At 37.2% G+C, this 23,116-nt stretch overlaps 1 protein-coding gene across 1 annotated transcript in view; it reads left to right on the plus strand.

Moving 5' to 3' along the window:
* Window positions 1-23,116, plus strand: part of CSMD1 (CUB and Sushi multiple domains 1) — a 1,071,884-nt gene that overhangs the window by 777,027 nt on the left and 271,741 nt on the right. Inside the window, exons 13-16 of the mRNA XM_070732892.1 lie at window positions 11,798-11,980; window positions 16,401-16,727; window positions 17,486-17,680; window positions 21,078-21,216. Of these exons, the coding sequence (XP_070588993.1) occupies window positions 11,798-11,980; window positions 16,401-16,727; window positions 17,486-17,680; window positions 21,078-21,216 (844 nt within the window). The remainder of the gene's footprint in view (window positions 1-11,797; window positions 11,981-16,400; window positions 16,728-17,485; window positions 17,681-21,077; window positions 21,217-23,116) is intronic.

Consider the following 23,116-nt stretch of genomic DNA (forward strand, 5'->3'; position numbering starts at 1 on the left):
TAGTCCAGATTCTGTTCTGTCTGGCCAGATCAATTATTAGAAAGCAACCCCCACCCACACACACACTGGAAACATTCAATTGAAGCAAAAGGATTATTATTTACACAAAGTCCAGCAAGAAATAAGTAAATTCTAAGGCATTTCAGGCTGACAGCGTTTCCCTCTACAAAGCATAGATAACACACTGGGATGCACACCAGCTAGAGTCATAAATCTTCACTAACGAGGTGTATCTGATATTTCTCACTTCACTCACTGTTCAGAGTTTAACCAGCTTTTGTAAACCAAGAAACAAAATCCAGGGAATCAGGAACACTCCTTCATGATGAACGTTGCTTGCCACACCTCTTCTCCCATCATCCTGTCCTATATATATAGGGTGTGTATAAATTTCTCATAGATCTACTCAACATCTAGAATCCCTGCTAGAGAGATATTCATGCCTGGCTCCCATTCTTTTGACCCTCACATCTAAGAAAGAGTCCTCAAAGTCCCCATCATCTTCTGACTCAGACAATATTCTAACGGGGTTCTATAGTCTCTGGTGGTTCCCCAGTCTCCAATTGCCCTTCACTCTCACTCTCAGACTCAGATGGCAAGAACACTGGCCTGCGATGCCAATATTCCTCCATCTCCTGGTCCTCGAAATCCATGACCAGCTGAGCTGGACATGGACCACTCACAACAGATTCAAGCAAGTCTCTCTTTATTTTGGGGACTCCCTTTAAAAATCTTTGTTCTACTCTGTCAGTCTTCCACTGTAGAGCTTCTGTTCCAGTACATTTCTCCATCAGTTGATTCAGACTGCTGCTTCTGTATCCAGTAAGAGATTACCTGACTGCTTCAGAACAGAACAAGTGTATTTCCCAGTAAGTTCTGCTCTTTCAGGACTTCATCTGTAGAGAGTCCACTGGCTCTTGAGTTGCAGTGGCTCTTAAATTGCAAGCCCTTAAGCTCTGGTTCCTCTAATTCAGCCTCATTCCTCAGACTGGCCCTAGACTAAACAGCCAGAAAGAGATTTTGTTTGAGCTGTTTTTAAGTCTTCCCAGGAGCCAGATGTCTTCAGAAAGACAGACAGCACACACTTTCTCCAAGATTATGAAGTGTAAATGTTCTGGGTCTCCGATAAAACTCAATTACACAGAGACTTCGCTGTACACCTAAAAAAAAAAGTGTTACATTATTTTATTTCATTTGGCTTGTGCACAAAACCTTTTCCCATTCCTTTTGCAAGAGTTTCCCCTTAGGCTGAGCCTTACATGTTTACACTTGCACCAAGGTATGATTTTATTTGCTATTGTGGATTTTCAAACAAAATAAAGAGTATTTTAAACAAATATTTTTGGTGCTACTTTATAGTTTAAGGGTTGTAATCTGATAAGGCACCTCTGTCGATTGACTGTCAATTACTGGGCTTCTAATGCTTTTGTATTTTCAGTTAATTAACAGGGTTGTTGTTTTATTAATTATTTTTTCTGTATTCAGTATGGTGTGGGATTTTAAAAAAATAATTTTACAATATTGCATGCCTCTAAACTCTAAAAGGAAGGCATTGTTTATTTATTAATTCCATGGGAAGTTCTGCTGTTTTTGACAGATTCAGCATTCCCTTTCAAGAGATATAAAAGGCACAAGGGTAATTAAAGCTGAAACAGCATCCCTCATGTTCTCTTTCTATCTTTGCATATCAAACATGATTGCTGTTCTTAGGATACATTTATCTCACTAGAATTTGCCAAGAGAGCAATGGTGATCATTCAGATCTGTTATTGCATTTTTGTAACTGATTATGAGTTCAATTATGGGCTTAAGAGTGGGGGGGTTTTCGGGACGAGGAGAATGGCTTCTGGGATGGGCTTCTCTCTTTATGTTGAAGAAAAACCAAATACAAGGGCTTGATATAGTACTAGAATGCCTTTTGCCATTCTCTTTAGCAGGGGTTTCCAAACTTGGCAACTTTAAAATTTGTGGACTTTAACTTGCAGAATTCCCCAGACCTGCTCTTCAGCAACCTCTTCATGTAGAATGCTCTTTGATATCCATGACTGAAATTGAAATTCAAGTTGTTTGCAGAAGAAAACCTTCCATATTCATTTAAAATGGGGAGGTGGGTGTTTTATTTTTTGGTTTTAATTTTGATTGGAAGTATGCAGTTTTATTAAAAAGTGTTTCAGATAGCTATAATTCTAGTGGTACTTGTGATTGGGCAGTACTACTGATAGGGAAAATGTGTATTAATGTTATTTCTAATTCAATTCTTGGGAGTGGTCATTTTTTTTTTAAAAAAATCCTTTTTTCTCTAGCACATTTTTTAAAGTAATGCCAGTTATGCCTTCTCAATAGATTCCATCACAATCTGCCACTAGATGTAATAGATCACACAGAAATGCTAGACTTGTTTTATTAAATTTGCAAATAGACACCAAAAATGCAACTTCCTTTTATTTCTTTAGCTTATTTTCAAAGTTAGAAAAACTAAGCCAATGGCAATTTAGTCACCAGACAGTCTCAGACAAAATAAGGAAAGAATAGACGTAATTGAGATCAGCTTCCAAATTACTCTAAATAAATTTATTTGTCTAGCAGTGGAAGCAAAATGGATTTTATTCCCCCTTTAAAAAGGTACAAAATAAAAAAAGAAAAATATTCTTCATCTTGGAAACTTTTTGAAGCATGACAGCTAGTTTCTAATTGTAAAAATCAAATATCACACTTCAAATAAGCAATGGTTTTCTTTATACTATGTTCCCATTTTTTTGTCTCTTCAATTTTTATTTCCAAATCCTGCTATTTTTACTAGTCAGTCTTGACTAGTATTGATTAATCAGTAAGACCAACATAGAATAAATTGACTAACCTAGATGAATGACTGTTGATAGCTCTTTTTCATTTTCTAGCTCAGTGCATGTTAGTAACATTGTTTTTCTTATGAAAATCAAAGGCAGCTGTAAAATGTTAACATAATTGAAGTCAATTTAAGGCAATTTTGATTAGTTATTTGTTTCTTGTTAAAATAAGTTGCTTTCCCATCTGGGCTTGCCCTGATTAAAGACCTGTTGGACATTATGGCAAAAAGATGCATAGTACAGGTAGTCCTCTTGTTACTGGAATTGAAGCTGGGATTGCCATTTCTAAGCAAATGTGGTTATAAAGCACATCACTTAGCAATAACAATCCTGGGAATGAAGGTTGATGCTGTAAACCCAAGACATTCAGGTTATTAACTAGAAAACAGAGTTCCATGTTGTTCTGGTTCAGGCTAGTCAGATGATAGTTGAATAAATTGCTTCTTAGATGCTTAATATTTAAACAATAACACTTCTATTTATTTCTTCTACTTAATTATAGTACAATACAATTCTGTGATGCAGCAGAATTACTTTCAGTTTTTCCCATGATAAACTAGATCATTTATCTTTATGATTCACTGGATGCTAGAAGGCATCCCTTAATTTTTAGGCTGTTTTCTGCTGATTAGAAAGTCAATAAAAAGGCAATAACTCACACGATAAGAACTGTACATACCGGAGCTCCCGGGCAGAACTCCATGTTGGCTGAATGTCAGATTGACAAAAGCAGCTCCTGTTTCTGTCCAATTCTGGATGTGATGTAATTAATTAATTAATTATTAAATAAATACGCTCTAAATTGCAACTCAAAATTTCTTCCCACTAACTTCTTCTGACCTTTTCTGCTGCCTTCTGAATTTTGGGTCAATCCATCTCAAATCCTGACAGCTGGAACTATCTGAAAACACATCTGTCTCCATGCTTTCACTAGAAAGCTGCTTCCCCATTTCAACTTTGCCTTCACTAAAATTCTCTTCATCTCCTAAATCAGGTAAATTGACAGGTTCCATGTCATCTGCCCACTCTGAATCTGAGCATTCCAAAGGCTGACAGGGAGCATACACAACACCAGTAAGGAACATGGGGGTGCCATGGAGGAGTGCTTCAGGGTTGGGTGGGAGGAGTCTGGAAGACCTCACATAGGCTTTGCATGAAGTAAAGGATGTGGGACGCATGGTATGAGTGAAGAGAGGTTGGGAGTGAACTTATCAAAATATCTTGAACCTTTCCTTCTGGCTTCCCCATTGACTTTGTGGAAAACAGCAGGGAAGGTTACCATGGGGATGGTGCAGTGGCTGGAACTTCAAGAAGTGGTTGTAACTACCACTCATTCAGTGTCACCACACTGCCGAACATGTGGTCGGTAACAAGGACTATCTATATGCTCTTCTAGAAACACTTGATTAAAGAAATACTTGGCATATGACTGGCAAGCAGTATTGATAATCCCTCTTCAGTGCTACACTTGATTTACTAAATGAAACTGCAGGTGCTAATTTGAGGTGCTTCATCCATTTCATTGATAAGATTGAATGATACATTAATTTAAAGATCATGGTCTTTGATGAGGTGCAGATCAATTCTTCAGCAGGATCAAGCCTGAGACTTTAGCATCTGAAAGTCTCAGTGGCATGAAAAAAAAAATTTGACATAGAAATTACTGAAACAGTTTTATTAAAATGAATGGGGGACATATCATACTCTTGTTTTCTATAAGGATATTGCCATTTGTAGTTAATTCAAGTTAGAGGAGTGGAACATGCAATTTACTGTGTGCAGTCCTTTTTTTCCTAAGTGGTTATCTCCTAGAAATAGCGAAGAGTCTGTATGCAGGGGGATGGATGGAAGGAAGGAGGGAGGAAGGAAGGAAGGGATTTTAGTATATGTTATAGTCAATGCCTCACATTAGAAGGAAAGAAGATTCTATACATTGTTTTGTTTTTGTTTGGTTCTATATTGCAAACTTTATTAGTTTATGGAAAATATACCTTTTCCCTACATAAACAGTATTCCAAAAAATGGCAATACAACAAGTTTCGTATTATTTCTCTCCCCAAGCAATAATGCTGTATCTAAAGAAGATTGTTAGAGAAGATTGCTTAATCATTTTTTGAACTTAGGAGTTCATGATGCATTTATATAGGAAAAACATACAAATCGTGGAACAGCAATGAATACAATGTTTGTGAAATTTGAACTGGCTGTGGTGGAAACTGATGAAGGAGACCATGTAATCTAGCATACTAGATGTTTCGTGTGAATGTGGGAGAACAGATTAGGGATTTTATAATTTGATACCTCTATCCTGGCATTCTCCAGATTGTGTGGAGCTGTAACGTTTTAGAATTTCCAGACAGATTACTAAAAATTGATATATCAGAATGAAACATAATTTTGCTATGTGAGTAAATATTGAAACAGAAAAAGCTGTGATGTGTTATTTTAGATGTATAAGCATTATCATGGTTACAGGCAAATACTTTTCTATGTTGTTAGTACATTAGTGGCAAATTTGTGTGTGTGTGTGTGTGTATGTGTGTGTGTTTTTGTGCGTATGTGTGTGTGCATAAAATGATTTTCTGTCAGGTCACCTGGTATATCCAAATATGGGAGGGAGCATACTGCTTCCTTTTATATTTTAGCCCAACTCTAGGGACCATCCAGGCTACAAAGTACTATTTTCAAACTTACAAAGAAGTATAAGTAAGATCTAGTATAGCTCTCCTATATCTCCTATTCCTTTCTTCTATTCCTATATCTCTTCTTCTATTCTTTCACTGATATGTTCTATTACTATATCTTCTTTTCTATTCTTTCATAGATATATTTTACTATGAGTATCTCCTCTATAACCTTCATCATGTATTTTACTATGTGTATATATACCCACTAAAACTCCCATTGTGTATTGGACACAATAAATAAATAAATAGATAGATAGATAGATAGATAGATAGATAGATAGATAGATAGATAGATAAATAAATAAATAAATAAATAAAATAAATAAATTTCAAGCTATTTAGCTCTCATCAACTAGCCATACCCTTCTAAGATTAGAGAGGGGAATTTGTGGCTTAGAGGGTAAAATCACTGCCTAACAATGCAAGCAGCCAAAGTTCGAATCCGAGAAGGGTATGGTTAGCTGATGATCTTTGCCAGAATTTGAACATGGGCAGTATGCCTGTAAGGCAGTAGCTTTAATCTCTAGGCCACAGATTCTCCTCCTGTCTCAGCCTATACCAGGGAAGAGTTATATGGTCTTTTTTCTGTGGAATCACCCTGGTATCACCAAATATGGGAGGGAGCATCCTGCTTCCTTTGTGCATACATACATACATACATACATACATGCATGCATACATACAACTTTTTTCAAAGCAGTGGATTTTTATGTGTATTCCTTTTGCGCTTCACACAGCAGTATATAAAGAATAAGGAAGGCTACTTTAAGGCAGACATTGTACCAACAATTTTCTCTGCCTTCTCAAATGTGTTCCCCATCTTAGAATAGGATTGATAATGTGAATCTGTCAAAATATTATCAGATATTTTGTGCAATAACCTAGTCATCTCAATCTTCTTTAATATTATATAGTATTTTTTTAAAAAATATATCCTAGATAAATTCATATTAATTCTTTATGACTGATTAGCATCTTCATGGTAATTGACACCATGAGAAGTGCTCTTAAAAGTCTATTAGAGTTCTTGGGCTGCTTAAAAATCAAAGTTTTAATCTCAATCCTTTTGAACACTTTATAAATAATGTGGACAAATTAAAAATTGAGTCTGAAAAATGATACTAAATGACTTCTTAGAAGTCAGAGAGAGTCAATGTTTGGGGAAGTAAATGGAAATGGTAACTTTCCACTTGGATAAAAATATACCCTGATATTTTTCAATTTGCAAAGAAAAAGATAATTTGGATATTTCAATTCTAATAACATTGGAATTGTGAAGAAATGCTTCCTGATGGTTTTCAGCAGACATCTGGGTTGGTTTTCCATTCTTTGAAGAATGGAAATATTGCTAGATTGTATTGCCAGTGGAAATGTACAATTTTCAGCTATGTAATTTCAAAGCACTACTACTCAACAGTTACAAATTAGGTCTGATTAGATAGTTTCCTGTCATATACTGCAGGTGTTATCTTTTAGTGATGTTAAAATAATACCAATTAGTGCTGTTTTCAATTAGCACTGTAGTTTTAATAATATTCTTATTTCTCATTTCATTGTTACATATTGTATTTTTTAGTATTTCACAGTCATTTAGCTCAATCTTTTACTCCTTCTCTTTTTCTCAAGTACATAAACAAATGTATTTAAAATGACGTGCTTGATGAGATGGGCTCTAATCCATGAAAATATATGCCATTACAAAGCTCATTTTGTTCAGATTTGGAATAGGCAGAGATAATTGCCCTGAATTTCAATTTTATTGTTTGGGTGAATTTCACAGAAAAAGATATTTTCTGGTATTCCATACCAAGAGGAACAGTCCATTTATACAGAAGTCATCTTCTCAATACATGCCTGTGGAACACATTCCTTTGTATCTGCTTTATTTTGTGCAAAGTTTCTCCACACAGATAAAATACAATAGCCCCAAATCTCTTTTCTTTTTGACAATTGAAAAGACAGAATATATTCCAGCAGCTGCAAAAGCTAATGGAACTGCCCCTTGAAGCTCTGATGATAAAGCTCTTCATAAAGGAAAATTAAGTCAGTTATATATCTTAATGTGGAACAAAAAAAATGTTATCCCAGCTGCTTTACACTCTCCTAGTTAGTACTTGCTCCTTTCTTAAAGTTGTGCTAGTTTCAGGCTTCTTTCGGGGTGGGTGGGGGGTGGGAGTCACTGAATCATTAATGTTGTGTAGCAGTGCATGTATGGGAGATATCTATTTAATGTAAAACCAGTGTACAGTGCATGATAATTATGTCATGGGGAATTGAGATCATATATGTTATTTCTGCTCATTCAGTTTGCTTGAGAACTGAGGTGTAGATCCATATGAAATACAGGAATGAGATGGTTCAGTCTTATGTCTGAAATTAAAGATTTTCTTATACAGTTGTATAAGGTACTTAACTGTTCTGTCTGGGTCACTCCAGAAGCCAATACCAACCCAAAAAGAGAAGCCAGACACACTGGTAAAAGGCAAAGGCAGTTTTATAAAATTCAAGAAAAACACAGGTAACAGAAAATGTTCTTACAAACAGGAAAATGCTGTATCTTTAGATATATCCACGAAGGCAAAAGTCCATGCAGCAATACAGGATTCTTGCTGCCAAGCCGAGGCTGTAGATAGCAGACCGACACCTCCCACGGGTCTTCCAAAGCTGCTGGGCCACAAGCCAGGAACAGAGACGCCGAGAAACAAGACAGGATAACGCAACTCCAAACTGATAACACTCCACATGGCTTCAAGGGCTTGCCTGCCTTTTAAACCCTGCTAAGGAGGACCATACCCAAACCCGGCAGTTCCTAATTCAGTGCTGATAATACTTCTTTAATTGCTCCTTTCTTTGATCTGACCGTCTCTGTCGCATGTCAATGACAGCTTGTGTGTCATCACTTAATGACTCCAAGCTACTGGCTGGGGAGAGCCCCCCCCCCCCCCCCGGGGCTCTCATGCTGTTCTCCTTCATCCCATTCCTGATTTTCCTCTCCCCCGTCTGACTGTTCAGCCCCCTCCTCTTCGCTGTCCTCCTCCTCCGGGCATGGAGCCAGCAGAGACACAGCTGGTCCCTGAGCAGCCTCAGGCTGAATCACAACACTTACGAACTTAATTCGTTCCATGACCAGATTCTTAAGTAGAAAAGTTTGTAAGAAGAAGCATTTTTTCCCATAGGAATCAATGTAAAAGCAAATAATGTGTGCGATTGGGGAAACCACAGGGAGGGTGGAGGCCCTGTTTCCTCCCACGAGATTTCTAGAGAAGCCCCACAGAGGCTTCTCCCCACCTTTTCCAGCCCTGTTTCCTCCCAGGAGATTCCTAGAGAGGCCCCACGGAGACTTCTCCCTTCCTTTTCCGGTTACAGTTTCGGAAGCTCAGGTTTGTAAATGGAATATGTTTCTTGAGAAGAGGCAAAAAATCTTGGAACACCCAGTTCTTATCTAGAAAAGTTCATAAGTAGAGGCATTCTTAGATAGAGGTACCACTGTACAGTACAAACATTCTTCATGGAACAATAGTTTGTGATATCACTCATTTACAGCTTCACCCGTTTATGTATTTATTGGATTAATAAGTTATATATCACCAAGGGGCTTTATTTTGTTTTGTGAGTTCTTTGTAAAAAAATTTACCGGTACTGAGAAATAAAAGATGGTGGTGTTTGTCAATCTTGGCACTTTCAGATGTGTGGATTTCAATTCCCAGAATTCCCCAGCCAGCATGAACTCCACACATCAGAAAGTTAACAAGTTGTGTAAAACTATAAACAGTGTTTAGTCAGCGGTCAAATGACAGAGAGATTGATACTACCAATGATAAAATGCGACAAATCTGATATTTAATCAGTAGAGTACATCAACTGAAGTGTTTTGCTCTATGCTGACATATTCTGGAGATCATTAAAAATAATGCTTTAATCTTTTGTGAGAGGAGCATGCTTTTACTCCTGACAACTGCCTGGATACAATCCTGCAGTTTTCTTGGGAAGGTGTCAGAAATGATTTGCTGTGGTTTGCCATGGGTTAGGGCTGAGTGAGATGTTGACCTGAGTTCAACCACCTGACTTTGTGCCTCAGGCATGATTAGAACTCAAGGTCTCCCTGTTTCCACTTCTGCAAACTGTCTTAGGGTTGTATTTTTATCCCGTAGCTGGAGTCTGAATAAAAGTTGAAGTTATAGCCAAACAACACAGAATTACTCCCCCCCTGTTGTGTTTGGGCCTGGGCCAGCCGTTGCTCCCACAGATGGGAGAGACGTGGCACAAACTGAATGTGAAAGCCTAGCTGACAGCCAGGAAGATGTGGCAGACAGCCAGGAAGATGTGGCAGACAGCCAGGGAGATGTGGCAGACAGCCAGGAGGATGAGGCCACTGGTACGCAGGATTCAGCAGACAGCCCAGGGGATTTGGCATGCAGTCCCTCAGACAGTCTTTCGTCTCTGGATTCTTCTGCAGATCAATATATTGATCTGCGTAGCAGAAGAGCTATGCAGAGAAGGGATCGACTGAAGGAGTATTACAAGTCATCATAGTAGCACCTGGGTTGGGTGTGGTTCTTAGACTGAGGGCTGGGTGTGGTTCCCTTTAATGAGGACTAAAGGGATAAAAGGGAACAGAGACCCAAGGCAAACTGTGGCTGTTTATCTGTGTTCTTTTGTGGTTCCTACTCTGAAGTTTCTGTTCCGTGCTGTTGGAGTTTTCAACCCAGCTTTTTCAGACCAGTGGGAGGTGAAAACTCTGGGACTTGCTGTTTGCTCCAAAGATTCAAAACGACTCCTGAAACGTCTTTGCTCATTCCAGGTTGTCTTTGTTTGTTTTTCCCTGTGTTTTTGTATGCGGCTGAAGTAAGCCTTGAACTATCATTGTTTTCGGACACTAAGAACTGTTTTGAGTAACCCTTTTTTGTTTATTTAATACAATGTTGCTGATTAGCAGAGCACGTGTGTGTTTGATTTCTTTTCCTTGGACTATTACGCATTGCCTGAGCCAGTCAGGCAGAACACCCCCCAACCCCCTATTTGGTTCTGTATATGCTCTAATTTTAACTCTGGACTTGGATTTTCCAATAGAAACAAAACATAATTCCCAAGTCATAAAGGAATCACAACTATTGCTTGCATTTGCCAGTTGTGGCTAGCAGGTATTTTTGCCGACCCAGGATGGTGTACCAGTTGCAGCTCTATCCTGAGTAGCAGACTCTGGCAATTATAACTCACCCCCTTATCATCCTAAAGCAGGGATTAGCAACTATGGCTCTTTTCAATTCTCACAACTCCTGAACCAGCCATATTGGCTCAAGAATTCTGGGAGTTGAAATCCACAGGTCATAAAAGGGCCTTAGCTGCCCACCCCTGTTCCAAACTACTGTATATTATTACTTGTATAGTTTAAACCTCTTTGATATTGACCTGCCCTCTTGAGCTGCTTATGAAAGTATCTTGATTCTTCTGGGTAATAACGTGCATCTCTTTGAAAACTATAAATACAAATTTATATCATATATGAAAAGTATAAATTGTTTTCCCCTTCTCCATTTTCCTTGTGCAGAGTTTGCATTTTTCAATACACCCTTACAGGATTTTTCATGTTGACAAGTGTATTTGTTTGTTTATTAGATTACAAGTCTGTCTGACTCCAAACACTTTGAGTGGCTTACAATTTCAACATCAAAGAATCCGTTTTAAAAAATGAACACTCAGAGCCTCTTAACAAGCCAAAAAGAAATTGCCAGGTATTCCACAAGCAATCCCACCTAATCCCGAACCTGAGAACAGATTTACCATTTGAAAGACAGGCTTTCTTCCCTACCCCTCTCTTGGGAGCTGTTGTTCCAAAGGGCAGATTCATGGCTCTCAAAGGATTTTCATGATCTGAAAAAATATGATTCTATTAGGACAGGCTCCAATGATTGGTGTATTTTTGTAACCCTATCATACTGCTGATTCATGTTCACTTTGTGGTCAACTATTTATGACTGGCTTGCCCAGTAAAATAACTTAGGAGCTAACCATGTTGTCTTTTGAAGTCTTGGGCTTCTCCCTGTAATCTTGGCCCATAAATATCTTTATGAATATCTGACCGAAGATTAACTTTGAAGAAGTTTTCCATTGGCCAGAAAATAATCCTAACTTTTGGTTTCATACAGAGGGCTTTATTTCATTGTCTGTTTTCAGGATGAGGGTGAAGTAATGATAGAACAATTGCTTTGAAGTCCATGCAGAATGCCATTTATATTATATCAATTATTTTTCCCCTTTATATAGAAATAGAGAAAGGTGGCTGTGGTGATCCTGGAGTTCCATCGTATGGGAAGAGGACTGGAAATAGTTTCCTTCATGGAGATTCTCTTACTTTTGAATGTCAGGCAGCCTTTGAACTTGTGGGAGAAAGAATGATCACATGTCAGCAGAACAATCAGTGGTCTGGCAATAAACCCAGTTGTGTTTGTAAGTTCTCATATGTTTTCTTATCACTGTATTGATTTCTATCTGCAGCAAAGCTTGGACTATCCCCTTCACTTGGAATGCCTGCTTGTGGGATATACTCATTTACTCTACTGTTTTATTATTCATGTTCATTTCTCCTTTTACAAATAGAGTTTGCTTTAATTAAAATATCATCTTAAATAAAATATATGAGAATAAACTTGCCCTATAAGTAGGAGAGGAGAAAAAAATAATTTAGTTTGCATTGTAATTAAAGCTTGCCCACACTGTGTTGTATTTCAAACCACTATCCAATTATGTAGAGATATTTGAATGTATTTCAGTTGTGTCATATTGTTTTACATTAAAAAACACTGTATATGTTCAACTTAATACACAAATAATTATCCTTACCTATAAGACATACATCAAAAAGTTGACTGAGAGAGGATAATATTCCAGAATGCCTTTATTTTAAAGTTAATGAAGTTGCATACATTATTGATTATAAATCACATTATAGAATACAGACCATATGATAAAACGTGGCTTATGAGAAGCATATTTTTGATAATCAAATTTTTGTTATTCACATTAACTTTGAGTGTTATTAGATGGTAACTTGTGCTTTCTCATAGAGGACGGACTTATCAATTGTGGTTGTTCTTGATTACCATGTTCAATAATAGTTTCAGCACAACTAAGAAAACATGGAAAGACAGCTTTCACTCTCCTGCCTGTATTTTATTTATTTTTTGAATGTCCCTGATTGTTAGGAATTTTTCTTCTGCTGTTTGAAATATAGTTCATCACTTGCCCTCTGATCCTATGAACAATTTCGTTATTTGTCACAAGCAAAATGACATTAGCTTCTTTCTTTGGTCAGCATGTAAATATTATATGTACAAATAAAATTTTAACATATACAGGTAATCCCTGACTTATGACTATAACTGAGCCCAAAATTTCCATTGCTAAGAAGGGATGTATGGAGTGGAGTACCCCAAGTCTCTGTTTTATGCCCAGCAGTGTTCTCTCTAAAAAATTTTTGGGGTCGGCGGAAAAGTATAGTGTCTGAGCGGCAGTCCCTTCAGGACTGGGCGACACAAAAATAATAATAAAATTTCCCTCTCGGCTTCTGGGCAGGTTTGGAAAACTCTGAGTTGATGATGATTTTTAAGTGAGCGATTGCTCACCTGCTCAGCTTAGAGGGAACTATGATGCCCAGTACTCTTCAACATCTTCATCAATGACTTGGATGAGGGGATAGATGTGGAACCTATCAAATTTGCAGATGACACCAAACTGGCAGGAATAGCCAACACTCCAGAAGATAGGTGCAAAATACAGAAGGATCTTAACAAACTTAGAACTAAGGAGAAATTACCTGACAGTTAGAACAATGAATCAGTGGAACAGCTTGCCTCCAGAAGTTGAGAATGCTCCAACACTGGAAGTTTATTTAAGAAGATGTTGGATAACCATCTGTCTGAAGTAGTGTAGGGTTTCCTGCCAGGGCGTTGGAATAGAAGACCTCCAAGGTCTCTTCCATCTCTGCTGCTGTTGTTGTTGTTGTTGTTGTTGTTGTTGTTATTGTTGTTGTTGTTATTATTATTATTATTATTATTATTATTATTATTATTATTATTAGAAAGACAGAGGTTTTGTCTCATTTTACATTTTTTCTTGAAACAATTACTTACTGAATCACTGCATTTGTTAAGTTAATAACAGGATTGCAAAGTGTATCTGGCTTCCCCATTGATTTTCCTTGTCAGAAGGTCGCAAAAGATGATCATATGACCCCGGGTCAATGCCGCCTTCATAAATACAAGCCAATTGCCAAGGTTAAGTGTGAAAAATGGTCATAAGCAGGGATGAAATGCTACTGGTTTGACCTGGATTGGATGTACTAGTAGCAGCTGGTGTAACCGGTAGCAATGGCAGCGCAAGGCTCCGTCCCTCAGACATAACCATTTTCTTCTTTTTAACCCTCTGCACAAGTGCAAAGCCTTCTGTGCATGCACAGATGGTGTAAAAACCTGTGCAATGTGCACTTCCAAACCGGTAGGGAAGGTAAGTAGATTTCATCGCTGGTCATAAGTCACTTTTTTCATTGCCATTGTAACTTCAAACAATAACTAGATGAAGGGTTGTAAGTTGAAAACTACAGAACACCTCTACTTAAGAATTTTTCTAGATAAGAACTGGGTGTTCAAGATTTTTTTGCCTCTACTTAAGAACCATTTTCTACTTAAGAACCTGAGCCTGGAAAGATTTCTCAGGAAATTTGAGAGCGGCATGAAGGCCCAGCCAGTTTCCTGCCATTCCCCCTTTAATCCCGGCCATCTGGGCTGCCAGAGGAGCCTTTTGGTGGTGCTTAAGGAGGCTTTGGCAGTCCAGAGCGAACGAAGCATTTTCCTTTCTCCGGGTGTATTTAGAGGTGATTGCTCCTCCTTGCCACCTCAGAGTCCCTCTTTTTTAAAAAAAAACCTTAAAATTTTGGATTTTTTTATTCACCTCACCTCACCTTCTTCCTTCGGCAGCAACAGTCCTCCTCCTCTTCTTCATCCTCCTCCTCCCACTCAAATTCCGAGCTTTTATTTCTTTCCTAATGGGTTTGCACACATTTTTTGCTTTTACCTTGATTCCTATGGGAAAAATTGCTTCTACTTAAGAACGTTTCTGCTTATGAACCTGGTCATGGAATGAATTAAGTTCTTAAGTAGAAGTACCACTGTACCTGTATTCATAAGATCATGCCCAATGGCAGTAGCTTCCCTGGAGGGAGCAGAGGAAGATGTCAAAAAAAAGTCATGATATCAGTAGCAACTCCAAGTCTGCTCTCTCTATGTGTGTATTTGTTGTGGACTCCTGAGCTGTTTAAGAAGTCATTCCAAAGTCAATAATAAAGTAAGCCAACATGATGACTTTAGGGGAGACTCCAATTCCAAATCTGTTATCAGTTCAGTGAGAGATTCTACAGTATTAAGAGATTCTACAGTATTAAGTACCAGGACAAGTAATATACTAATATATCCATACTGTTTAGAAATCTAAGAAATAGAAGACTTGATATTGGCTAGCCAGGAGTCAGTGTATTCTTGATGTTAGCCTTTAGATACATCTTTTCAGTATGAATCAATCTCCAGTAATCCCTTGCTAAGAGAGAAGCTGCTTTTATGAATCATTGTCACCTAACTTTCTTACCTTCTCTATTTGTAGATAGTATATTTAACAGGCTCTAGCAAGATAAGAAGGATTGTTTTCCTCACCCACAACATTAAATTGTTACTATCTTCACTTTATTTTGACTTAATCTCTTATATAGACCCTAGACCCATGATGGTGAACCTATGGCATGTGTGCCACAGATGGTACATGGACCCATATTTGCTGGCACATAAGCCTTTGCCTTAGTTCATCTCCAGCTGATTTTTGGCTTATGCTGAGGCTCTGGGAGAGTGTTTTTGGCCTCCAGAGGACCTCCAGGGGGGCAGGGTAGGCTGTTTCCACTCTCTCCAGGCTCCAAGAAAGCCTTTGGCACCTGAGGAGGGTGAAAAATAGGCCTACTGGGCCCATGGGAAGTTGGGGAGCAGGAGGAATCATGTGTGAAGGTGGGGCAGTTGGGGGTCATGCACGCAGTGGGGTGGGAAGCAGGGGCATTGAATTATGAATGTGGGCACACGCACATGTGCAATAGCGCATGGGTGTGCTGTTTCGGCACCCGAGAGAAAAAAAGGTTTGTCATCACTGCCCTAGACCATTATGATTATATTATATTATATTAGATTTATTGGATTTATATGCCGCCCCTCTCCGCAGTACATAGTAACAAATCTAATATTTAGCAATCTAAATTACAGTTTTAAGTTAAAAAGTCCATAAAAGCAACCCCAATATATATAAAAAAACAAGCACACAATCAATCATAGACCAAAACTACATGGGTAAGGGGGAGATGTTTCAATTCCCCCATACCTTACGGCAGAGGTGGGTTTTAAGGAGTTTACGAAAGGCAAGGAGGGTGGGGGCAATCCTAATCTCTGGGGGGAGCTGGTTCCAGAGGGTCGGAGCCACCACAGAGAAGGCTCTTCCCCTGGGTCCCGCCAGACGACATTGTTTAGTCGACGGGACCCGGAGAAGGCCAACTCTGTGGGACCAAACCGGTCGCTGGGATTCGTGCGGCAGAAGGGAGCTGAAAACTGGAGAATAGTTTTTCAGTGTCTGATTTCACTTCCCCTTTATTTACTTATTTATTAAATTTAAATGCCACACATCTCTCCAATGGGGCAAGAGAGTTAAATGCTGGCTAGCTAATACTAAGTCTTCTATTTCTTAGATTTCTAAATATATTGTGAGACTGATTTACCCAATAATATGTTTATGTAATAATAAATGGATTGTTGATATTTGGTGTTTTCTTTTTTTCCTTTTCCAGTTTCATGTTTCTTCAACTTCACAACACCTTCAGGAATTATTCTTTCACCAAACTACCCCGAAGAATATGGAAACAACATGAATTGTGTATGGCTGATCATTTCTGAACCAGGGAGCAGGATACATCTTATTTTTAATGACTTTGATGTAGAGCCTCAGTTTGATTATTTGACAGTGAAAGATGATGGGTTTTCTGACCTACCAGTTCTTGGTACTTTTTCGGGCAATGATGTGCCTTCTCAAATTGCTAGCAATGGACACATAGTACGTCTTGAATTTCAATCAGATCATTCAACTACTGGAAGGGGGTTCAATATAACGTATACTAGTAAGTATTCATTTTGTTTTTCAAACTAAATAACATAGGCTTCATAGAACTAAACTAAGTACTTCTAAGTCTTAATTTTGGAGACCTAATATAAACACAGAGTATTAACTCAGTAAGAACTGATAATCCTTGAGGCTGGCTGAATCATGCAAGTCATTTGAATTGTTGAAAGAAAATGCAGGGCATCCTGCATAAGCCACACCCACAGTGTGGTACTAAAAATTTTGATAGTCTTTCACTGATTTCTGCCTCGGTAATTTAAATACTTTTCCCCTTACTGTTAATGAAGAAATCTACAGAATTAGCAGAAAAGTAATCTTCAGAAATATAATTGTGCATTCATTGATTTTTTTTTCTATAAAGCATATATAATTGTGTAAAATTTATGCAGTGGAGATGGCTGGAACATACCTACATTAATTAAGGGAATTAATTAATTAATTATTAATTCCCATTGTCAGGATAATTAATACTTTTTTTTTACTTCTCCAAATTTTAGTCATGTCAATTTCCCTTCAGTGCAACTAGCAGCTTCAATCTGGTTCCGATTTATCGTATTTTATCATTGGCAGTATCAAGCATCTCAGAATTGTAATTATAGTTGACCAAAATAGTTTTGGTCATCATATCAAATATGAAAAACCGATGATAAATTGGTGGTAGAAATTACATAGAATGAGCTTGTATGAATATGGTATATTGTAATAGTGATCTGGCTATTAATTGGCATTGCTCGTGTCTTTTCTTGTAAAATTTAGCATTTGGTCAAAATGAGTGCCATGATCCAGGAATCCCCATCAATGGAAGACGCTTTGGAGACAGATTCCTTCTGGGAAGTTCAGTTTCTTTTCATTGCGATGATGGCTTTGTGAAAACTCAGGGCTCAGAGACTATAACTTGTGTACTGCAAGATGGAAATGTTGTATGGAGTTCAACTGTCCCACGTTGTGAAGGTAAGGCCTTACACAAAGTTTGCATTGAATTTACTAATTTTAATTATCCTAGAACTGGTAATTTTCCATTTGATACCCTTATACATTTGAGGCTATTCTTGAAAGTTCAGGAGGATACTAACTGGAACTGTGTATTAGCGGTATTAAGTCAGTATTTCATAATGTATAATATACAACAGTGGTCTTAATTGTTTCCAGATCTAGTACAAAGTGGTTCTATCAATAAAATTAATATTCCAGATGTTGCTACCTGAATTGTTAGTATATCATAGGATCTTTTCCAAGTGCTCCCATAATCTAAGATGTGATGGATCACTTTCAGTAGTTGCCCCCAGCTCTAACTGTGAAATATATTTTCAGGAAGAAATATTTATATATTCCTTCTTAATAGTTTCTATTTCCTTGATCAATTTTAATTTCTTAATACTTGAAGTTGTTGCAATTCTAAATTTAACACTATCTTCCATTTATTTTAATAACTTAAACTGCTTTTAATTGGTTTAATACAATATTTTTGTTCCTTTTTATGGCATATCAGTTTGAGGATTAATAACTACAGAATGATGAGTCAGTCTTAAAATAAATGCATATAAACATTTGTTTTGATTTATAAATTTGTCTTTTATTGCACTATTTTCATTTAAGCTGTGTTTAATGAGCTATTTTATAATTCACCTTTATTCCTGATTTTCAAATCTGTGCTATTAAATACATAAACTGAGATTAAAACCAGAGAGGCTGAGTCTCTGATTTTCAGAGGTGACTCTGACCATCCAGCCTTTTCCACATGCAAAAATGGATGGGCGAGAAAGCTTTTTAGACTCTTATTGAAAACCTGGAGAAATCCCTATAAATAGAAATGATTGAATAGGTTTAAAAGGATTGTTTATGGAAATACTTTCAAATCACACAAAATACTCTTTCACATTTAATTCTACCATTTTTGTCCCCCAAGATTTGATTTCATCGAAGAATAGCTCTTAAATGTAATGGCCTAACTTAGTTGGAAGAACTCCTTTTTTTTATCACAGACATTTGCCCCTCTTCTGGCAATTGGAAACTCAATTTCGAAATCCCATTCCCTCTAGATAGCTGGAAGACAATTTAGTATGATTATGCTTGACTGGCTGAAAGAAAGGTCTGAGTGAAACTAGAACATAGGCATTTCTCCACTTTAGTTCCAGTGAAAGAAAGAAAAAATAAGATGGAGGAGGGGGACAATGGAATCTGTAATTCCATTTTCTCAATTTTCTTCCAATGCCAAAGCTGTATTCTAGGAGTGTTGCAAACCATTTACAGCAATTATTACAACATGGTCAAAAGTGTCTTGGTTTGGCATGGTCTCTTAAATAAATTTTAAAATAAATGTGTCCTTATTTTAAATCTCAGAAATGCTGAGGGCTGAATTCAATGTTGTTGGATGAACTGGGATTTGAACAATAATAATAATAATAATAATAATAATAATAATAATAATAATAATAATAATAATAACAACAACAACAGCAATAACAACAACAGCAATAACAACAGCAGCAATAACAACAGCAATAACAACAACAAACAACAACAACAACAACAACAACAATAATAATAACAATAATAAAAAAACAATAACCACCACCACCACCACCAAACTATAAAGGGAACTATGCATTAGGCCAGAGTAAAATGTATGGTATATGAACTAACGTTTTAAAAAGTAAATGAAAGAATAAATATAATTATTTTGCCTCTTGTAGCCCTTAGGTGCTTCTAACTACAGGTAGTCCTTGATTTACAACTTTTCATTTAGTGACCATTACAGTTCCACCAAAAAAAAGTGACCTAGGGCCACTTTTCACATTTACGACTGTTACAGGATCCCCATGGTAATATGATCAAAATCCAGATGCATGTATTTGTGACCACTTCTTGTGATCTTTTGGCAAGCAGTCAATGGGAAAGCCAGATTCACTTTACAACCATGTTACTAGCTTAACAATTAAAGTGAATCACTTAACAACTGTGGCAAGAAAGGTTGTAAAATGGGTAAAAGTCACTTAACAACTATCTCACTTGGCAACATATTTTTTTTTGTTTCATCGTGGTCCTAAATTAAGGACTGCCTGTAATCTAGAAAACACCACAAAAGTTTTAATAAGATACTAACATTTAGAGTTATGGATGCTTTTTCTGCCAGTGATATTTTAAATTCTGAAGCTTGAAAATATGTTACTGAGGCAATTGAAAAAGCCCAATTTAAAAGATAAATAATTCAATTCCAATATATCTCTGAGAATTAATTGACTGTTCTTTTTAAAAAAACCACTTTCCTAAATGCAAATGTTGTTGAATAATTCAAGCAGTAATGGGTTTCAATTACGTTTGCTACCGGTTCGCTATTGGGAGTGTGAGCATGTGTAGAGATGTCTGGGTGGGTGGGTGGTGCCTCCCATTACAGCTGCTATTGGTTAGCCTGATCCGAGGCAAATTGGTAGCAACCCACCACTGAATTAAAGGTTCTTTTGTTCTGGTAGCATTACAACAGAATACAATATTCCCTGTATAAATAGCATTGACTGAACTTACATGGGCAATATATAAACATACTACACTGAAACAAATTTAAAATCAAAATGAGTTGAACATTCTTTGAAATATGTTCATTTATTAGTGCTAATATATAGATACATACTAATGATAATATAGAAAGTGGCATGAAATGTGATATTGTGTGTGGTGTGTGTATGTATTAAAAAATCATAAACTAATGTGTATGTATTTTAAAAAATCATAAACTAATGAAACAAAAATGACAAACAGTGAGGAACTTAATTTAATGGCAAGTTGGCTGCATATATAAGGTAGTCACATTTAATATTTGATTATGTTTCACATTTAATATTTGATTTAACATAATTAAGGAGAAGAGAGCGGAAGGATAGACTGAAATAATTGATGTGGTTGACACCCAGAGCAGGAATTTTGCTGTTATACCTCTAACAATTATTTTATCTTAGTCATATTTATTTTATTTTATTTATCAATTTTTTAAAACTGCCCAATGCAGAAAAATGTACTTAGATTCAACATGATCACGAAGCAGGCTTGATCAGGACAAAGCAAATTCACAGTGGATTATTTGGAGCACCAGTGTTAGATTGAATAAAAGCAGTGAGTAAAATGTATTCAGTTGAAAACAAAGGTTGTTTTTCAAGTAGGCACGGAATTCTATTCTGCATGTAGTGTTTGTGACAAATTAAGATGATTAGACAAGACAGAGCCAAAGGATTATTTCTCATTGAAATTGCAGCCTTTTTTAAAATTTAGCCATGAAGCACTTGAATTTAATATGAGTACATTTTAGTGTCATTGACAGCTCAATTTGGTTGTTGTCATTATTATTGTTTTTCAGCACCATGTGGTGGCCACCTGACTGCAGCTAATGGCATCATTTTGCCACCAGGATGGCCAGGGTACTACAAAGATTCATTAAATTGTGAATGGGTCATTGAAAGCAAGAAAGGACACGCCATTAAGATCACGTTTGATAAGTGAGTAAAAACAAACAAACACTAGAAAATGATTTGTGTTGATTTTTTCCCCCCAGCTCTATAAAGGGTCTACAATGTAGATGATTATATATAAATTGATGTAAATAAAAAAGTTACTTACAAGAAAAAATAGAAATATAGATTGTTCCAGCTGATGGTTTCCAAACAATCAATCATCATAAGAGAAAAATTTTCATCAAGACATAAGTGCAGAGAATAGTGAAAAGGAAGTTTGTATCTCCACTATTCTTTATTCAAGTGATTGGTGGGATTGATAAATTAGTTAGACAAAGTGACCGTTGCCATGTCCTTTCCTTTACAATTACCCGACCAAAGCAAGAGAACTACTAGTCATTGAAAACTGGTCAACACATCCAAAGATAGGTTGGAGATGATAAATGTGGCAATATAAAAGGATGTAAAGGGGCCATAGTTGCTCATGCGTTCAAGCAGAGAATGCTTGGAACAAAGTTCAAAGTTCAAAGAATTAAGTAAGATATATGGAGTTTTGCTAATGGAAAGCATGCAAAACAATATATGGTAAATAATAAAGTAGAAGAGGAAAAGTCATGTACAATAATGATTGGTGAAAAAACTTACATTGATAAGAAAGATATTGTATATTGTCTGTTATGCCTGGCCTCTAGCCACCAAAGAGCAAAGTAATAAATCAAACACACAAACTTGTACCAGTAAAACAAAAAGGTTTCCTTTATATACAGAGGGCTGTATATAAAGGAATGCCATGCTGAGTTATTAGTCCAGAAGGTCAGAGTTACTCACTCAAGTCCACACGGTACTTTCAGCTTGAGTGTCAGAAAGTTCACAGAAATCAAAAAACCAAAATGAAACGACGATGCATCAATGTCTCTCTCCAAAGCTCAAATGATAATCTCCCACACAGCTCACTCTGTTCCTCCCTTTTTTATCAAGGTTTCAGCAGCGTCATTAAGTCTTATCAGTTGTGTCCTATCATTTGTTTCTATGCCTGCACAGTTGCTCTTGCCTTTGCAACATTCTCCACACTTGAGCATTCAGAATAATTATTCCCAGAATTCCTAATCCAAGGAATCTCTGGCTGGAGGACTGGCTGAATCCATTCCCCTCTCTGTCTCTGCTGTCCCTTTCTGCTCCCTGTCTCTCTCTGTCTCTGCTTCTGGTTCTCTGTCTGACTCATCTGACTCGTCCTGCAGCCAGACTGGTCTTCTGTAAACAGACGACACCCACTGCTCTTCATCCCCAGCCACAGGAGCTGGCTTGAAGCCAACCACAACACTATTTAGAAAGAGGAATAGGTTACAAAGGATAGAGTCAAAGAGAACAAAAATAGTTAAAATTGAAAGAGACAAGATTAATAGGCATGTTGATGGAAATAGGGGGGAAAAGGATTAAGGAGGAGCAGGGTTGGGTTCTAACTTATCTCGCTGTCAGTTTGTTTTCCCCATGCTTCATGGCCGCATGCATAATGGCAAAAAATCCCAAAGAATTCCCCACAAAGAGCCAAAAACAAGTTGGTGACCACATGCACAGTATCAAAAACTCAGCTTCTGCACATGCGCAGAAAAATAAAGCTGGAAAAATTTTTCCCAAAGAAATCTAAAAAAAAAAAATCCCCCCAAATATAATTAAAAAAAGATAGCAGCATCCACAGACTGGCACCAACCAAACTGGATTTGTGATGTTGTTATGATGTCATCAGTGGGTTGCTACTGTTTTAGGGGAACCAGTCCAAACCGGGAGGACCCCACCTCTGAGGGGGAGTCTCCAGAGGAGAGGAAGGGGAGGGAGGGGAGAGGGGACAGACAGAGAGAGAAAGCGAGCGAGCGAGAGATGAAATTAACTAGATTGGGTTAATGCCCCCATTTCTATAACTTTATTTTAAATAATATTAACAAATGAA

The sequence above is a fragment of the Erythrolamprus reginae genome, chromosome 1 (genome assembly GCF_031021105.1).
Source record: "Erythrolamprus reginae isolate rEryReg1 chromosome 1, rEryReg1.hap1, whole genome shotgun sequence".
NCBI lineage: Eukaryota > Metazoa > Chordata > Lepidosauria > Squamata > Dipsadidae > Erythrolamprus > Erythrolamprus reginae.